Below are 5151 nucleotides of genomic sequence, written 5' to 3' on the forward strand. Positions count from 1 at the left end.
GCTGAGAGGTACATCCCTGCCTACGGGTTGTTTGTGTTTTTAGTATTAGTGGCATGTGAAACTTCTTTGGCGTTGGGCCTAATGGTGGGAATTATACGAAATCCAGAATCTGGGGTTTATTCTTTGTACTCTTACGGTGAGTAGAACATCATAAAGAGCGGTCAGTATAGGAAAGTACGTTGGCTTGTCATGCCAAAAGCACGCATATTTGTGGCGTACCGCTCTAAAGAATTTTTAAGAAGTAAATGATTTTTAACGTATTTTAGTTAAAGTTTTAAAACTTTTTTTAAAAAAAAAATCAAATTTTTTAAAAAAAAATTTTTGTGATTTGTATAGTAAGAGAGGGAGAAAATAATATAACACAAGAGAAAGGCTGTAATAATGTAGTATAATATAGAATAAGTAAACTATAAGAGTAATAGTGTAATGAATACTAAAATAGCCATAAGTAGATAAGAATGAGTTTCCGGGGCTCTAAAAAACTAAAGTAATACCTTATATACCTGGTATAACCCTAACTAACTTATCAGGGTATCTTAAGGGGATAATAATAAGAGTGTTACCTAAGTTTTAAAATCCGGGTTTATAGAAAAACTCCGGTAATAACTAAATTTAAAGTAAATTTATAAAAGAAATTTATGAGGAAAAACCATAGCAAAAGGAACTCGGCAAATATTTGGCCTCGCCTGTTTAACAAAAACATCACTAGGAGAAAACTTTACTCTTAGCAGTACCTGCCCAGTGCAAAGTTGTAAACGGCCGCCCTAGCAGGGTGCCAAGGTAGCGAAATTCCTTGCCTTTTAATTGTAGGCCTGCATGAATGGATTGACGAGGGTCAAACTGTCTCTTGCTTTGTGTAGCGAAATTGGACTGAAGGTGAAGATACCTTCATATAAAAGTTAGACAAGAAGACCCCGTGCAGCTTTTAAAAACTTACTTATTAAGAGTTATAAGATTTTTAGGTGGGGCGCCTAGGAAGTAAAACTTAACCTTCTTATTTGTTAAAGATAACTGTCTGGTGTAGACCCGGCAAGTCCGATCATGGGAGAAGTTACGCCGGGGATAACAGGCTTATCCATTAGTAGAGCTCGTATTGGCTAATGGGATTGGCACCTCGATGTTGAATTAAGGATAATACCTCTAAGGCGTAGAGGCTTTGGAAGTGGGTCTGTTCGACCTTTAATACCTTACGTGATTTGAGTTCAGACCGGCGTAAGCCAGGTCGGTTTCTATCTTCTTTTGGAAATTTCTTTCGACTTGTACGAAAGGACTGTTGAAAGAGGAGATATTCCTAAATATTAGAATTAACTCTAACTAGATATTAAAATGTTACCCAGTATAAATACTTAGGTTGTTTCTAAGGTTGTTTGGGTTGTGGTACTATTAAATTCTTGAGTATTAATAGTGTTTAGGGCTTTTTTTAGATTACTTGCTGCAGTTATGGCTAACTGTAACTTAAGTTTTTGATTTTGTTGGGAATTAGGTCATGTTTCTATAATTTCAGTGAGATTAGATCTTTGTTTAGATTGAATTGCTGCTTTGTTTATAAGAGTAATTATAATAATTTCTGGGTGTGTAGGATTTTTTATAAGAGTCTACATGGGTTCAGAAGACACAGAGAAGCAGTTTAATTTAACATTATATTCTTTTGTCTCATCAATACTTATCTTAGTAGTAGCTAGGTCAATGCCTGTGGTATTATTAGGGTGAGACTGGTTAGGGGTGACTTCTTTTTTGCTGGTAATATACTATGAAGGTAAAAAGTCTTTTGATGCAGCAATAATTACTGCTTTAACTAATCGCATTGGGGACGCTTTATTAATTTGCAGAACAGCTGGTATGTGTATGGCATCCGATTTAAGCTTAGACATAAAACCCTACTGTTGAAGGTTTATTTTTATTGTAGGATGTATTACTAAAAGAGCTCAAGTACCTTTTAGAAGGTGGCTTCCTGCTGCGATGATGGCTCCAACTCCGGTTTCTTCATTGGTCCATTCCTCTACTCTAGTGACTGCTGGAATTTACCTACTAATCCGGTCTTCTACTTTCTGGTTAAGCTCCAATGCGGCTTGTAGTCTTTTGATAGGTGTTGGGATCATTACAACTACTATTGCAGGGGTAAGGGCAGTTATGGAGAGAGATGTAAAAAAAGTTGTTGCGTTATCAACGTTAAGGCAGTTAGGGATCATGGCCTTTAGATTGGGCTTAGGGGAGGTTGAATTGGCTTTTATGCACCTTGTGTGTCATGCCTTTTTCAAGGCTGGAATGTTCTTAAGAGTTGGGTCTATAATCAGGCATAATGCGGGTAACCAATTTTTTAGGAGATTTGGTATAAGTGTTGCAAGTTTATCTCCTTCAGCTGTTTTTGGGTTATTTATGGGTAGAATCTCCTTAATGGGGATCCCTGGAACTGCTGGGTATGCTTCTAAAGAGTCAATTGTTGCATCTGGTTATTCAAGAAATTCGTGATTTATGGGAGGTTTAATATACTTAGGTATTGGATTAACTGCTCTCTACTCAGTTCGTGTTCTTATTGGTGTAACTAGATTAGCTAAGCATGGAATTCGTGACTTTTTAGGGGCGCGAGAAACTTTGATGCTGTCTGCCCCAGGCGTGTTCTTGGTATTCATAGGCTTAGTTGGTGGAGAATTTGTCTTATTAAGGTCTTCTGGTGGGTTTTTCTTTGAATCCCTTTCTTCTAGTGAAGCTTGGTTTTGCCCCTATTTATTGGTAGTAGTTGGGGTAATTGTTGGGTCTATACTACAGCTAATTTTAACTAAGTTTTATGAGCTTCAGTCTAAATGGATTTATGGTATGATTTTCTTAGACTTAAGTTCACGCTCTCTCGTAAGTGAGAAAGGTAGAACTAGATTTTCTGGTGTATCTGGAGATGGGGAAAATGTAGCTGAAGTCTCAATCCCGGTTAGAACTTTGGAGGTAGGTTTAGAGTATTTATCTGATCTTCATAATGTAATTCAGCGAGCATCCGTAACTTCTGGGGTTGGTGCCAGCTTGGGTTTTGGTAGTGCATATGTGGTGTTATAAGTTTTGTGAAAGTTGTTGTTTTTCTTGCTTTGGGTATGCTTGTGTTAGGGACCTTATACGCTTCTACTTTGTTCTTTTTTGGGGTGTTCCTCAGATTAGCAGTTCTTGCAGAAATTGGGGAAAATTGTAGTGATTTCTTGGCTTTACTTTCCTTTATGGTCTATGTGAGGGGAATTACTGCCGTAATTGGTTATTTTGTAACCTTCTTCCCTAAAAAATTCGAGGGCCGAGGCCAAAGATACTGTCTTGTAAGAGTTTCCTATATTACCGGGCTAAGGGTTTATATTTTTTGATCTATATCTATATCTGGGTATCCGGGTCTTGATTTATTTAGCCCATGAAACTCTAGTGGAATACTAAGAGCGCATGGGCAAGTAATTAGATTTTTAGCTCCAATTTTATTGGTTGTTATAGTAGCGGTGGTTGTGATATCTAAACCGGAACGAAACACGCTCCGTCGTTGAAAGCATAGAAAACCATACAGAGCTAAAAGAGTATAAGATCGTTGTGAAAATTGTATTAATTGCTTAAATAGTTTATAAAAACATCAACTTGTGGCGTTGAAGATACTAAAGCATTGGTTTTAAGTTAATGGGGTTATTATACTTAGTTTTAAGATCTTCTCTTATGGTTTTGTTTTTGAATAAAAAAGACCAGTTAATGGCTGTTGCAAATTTAATAGCTTTTTGGTCAATTTATAGAATGTCAATATGATCTGGTCCTGGTATTTCTTGAGAGTCCTATAGTGAGTATTTAGTCAGTGATATTTTTAGGTCTAGGATAGTAACACTCACTTTTTGGGTGTGTGGGGTAAGAATTTTAGCCAGGGGGTCTATGGGTACATTGCGAGGCGATTATAAAAGGTTTGTATGGCTAATGCTTTTACTTTGTATTTTTTTAGTGGGATGCTTCCTCGTAAATATGATATCTATTTTTTACGTGCTGTTTGAAAGAACTTTAATTCCAATGGTAGCAATTATCGCTATTTGAGGGCAGCAACCCGAACGTATTCCGGCAATCCGCTATATCAGTGCCTATACTGTTGGGGGTTCTCTTCCCTTGCTTCTTGTGGTTATTTTCATAGAGTGTGAATTGGGGAGAAGATTTCTTTGATTCACGACTCCTAAATCACACATTGACTGGTGGTTTTGAATTATATGTTTTTCTGGATTTTTAGTTAAATTTCCTGCCTATCCTGCCCATACGTGGCTTCCTAAAGCTCATGTGCAGGCTCCTGTTGGGGGTTCTGTTGTGTTGGCTGGTATTCTTCTTAAGTTGGGAGGTTATGGTATTCTACGAATAATATCAGTATTTTCTTATAGATTAGAAAAGTTTGGGCTATTGGTAATTTCGTTTTCCTTGACTGGAAGAATCTATGCGGCTTTAATATGTGCACGACAAAGTGACGTGAAAAAAATAATTGCATACTCCTCAGTTTCTCACATAGCATTTTGTATTGTCGGTTTGTTTAGCTGTTTAGAAGTCGGGTTAACTTCCGCTTTTATTATGCTTATGGGTCATGGGTTTATTTCTTCAGGACTTTTTGCTTTATGTGGAATAAGAAGGGAATTAACTCACACCCGAAATCTAAAAATAATGAGTGGTGCTTGCCGTACTACTCCTATTTTAACTTTTATGTGGCTTGTCTTTATTATGATGAATTTGGGGGTGCCTCCCTGCCCTACTATTATTAGTGAAGTTTTGGCGGTAGTGAGAGTAATTTCCGTAGGACCTTGAAGCTTTCTGTTTTTAGTTATTTACTTTTTTGTAAGGGGAGTTTATAGGTTTGGTTTGTATTGTCAGTTAGCTCATGGACCAGTTCCGGAGGATGATATTGTAATGTTTGAAGAGGTTACTCCACGTGATATGCTTTCCGTATTTTTTTTGTTCTATCCCCTGGTAGAGTTACTATTCAAGTGAGACTTGTGAAGGAGTTTTTAAATTTTTTCACAGGCTAAGGGCTATATTTATTTGCACTTTTTTGTTTGTTATCGTTGTGTAGTATATTTCAGTATAAAAGATTCAGGGCCCTAGGAGGGGGGATTAGAGAAGGGTTAAGGTGAATCTTTGACTTTACAATTACTTTAGTGCTAATTGGTATTTTAC

General features: G+C 37.0%; 1 protein-coding gene and 1 pseudogene across 1 annotated transcript; both read left to right on the plus strand.

Annotated features, from left to right (window-relative positions):
• Positions 1-617: 617 nt before the first annotated feature.
• On the plus strand, positions 618-3050 carry LOC134245958 (NADH-ubiquinone oxidoreductase chain 5-like). Its single transcript, XM_062728188.1, is given in 1 exon segment — positions 618-3050. A coding segment is annotated over 1 exon segment (870 nt). The 5' UTR covers positions 618-1599; the 3' UTR covers positions 2470-3050.
• A 571-nt stretch (positions 3051-3621) lies between these two features.
• On the plus strand, positions 3622-5037 carry LOC134245957 (NADH-ubiquinone oxidoreductase chain 4-like; annotated as a pseudogene).
• Positions 5038-5151: the final 114 nt, after the last annotated feature.

The sequence above is a fragment of the Saccostrea cucullata genome, unplaced genomic scaffold (assembly GCF_032062105.1).
Source record: "Saccostrea cucullata isolate Sc308-1 unplaced genomic scaffold, CSIRO_AGI_Scuc_v1 ctg20431, whole genome shotgun sequence".
NCBI lineage: Eukaryota > Metazoa > Mollusca > Bivalvia > Ostreida > Ostreidae > Saccostrea > Saccostrea cuccullata.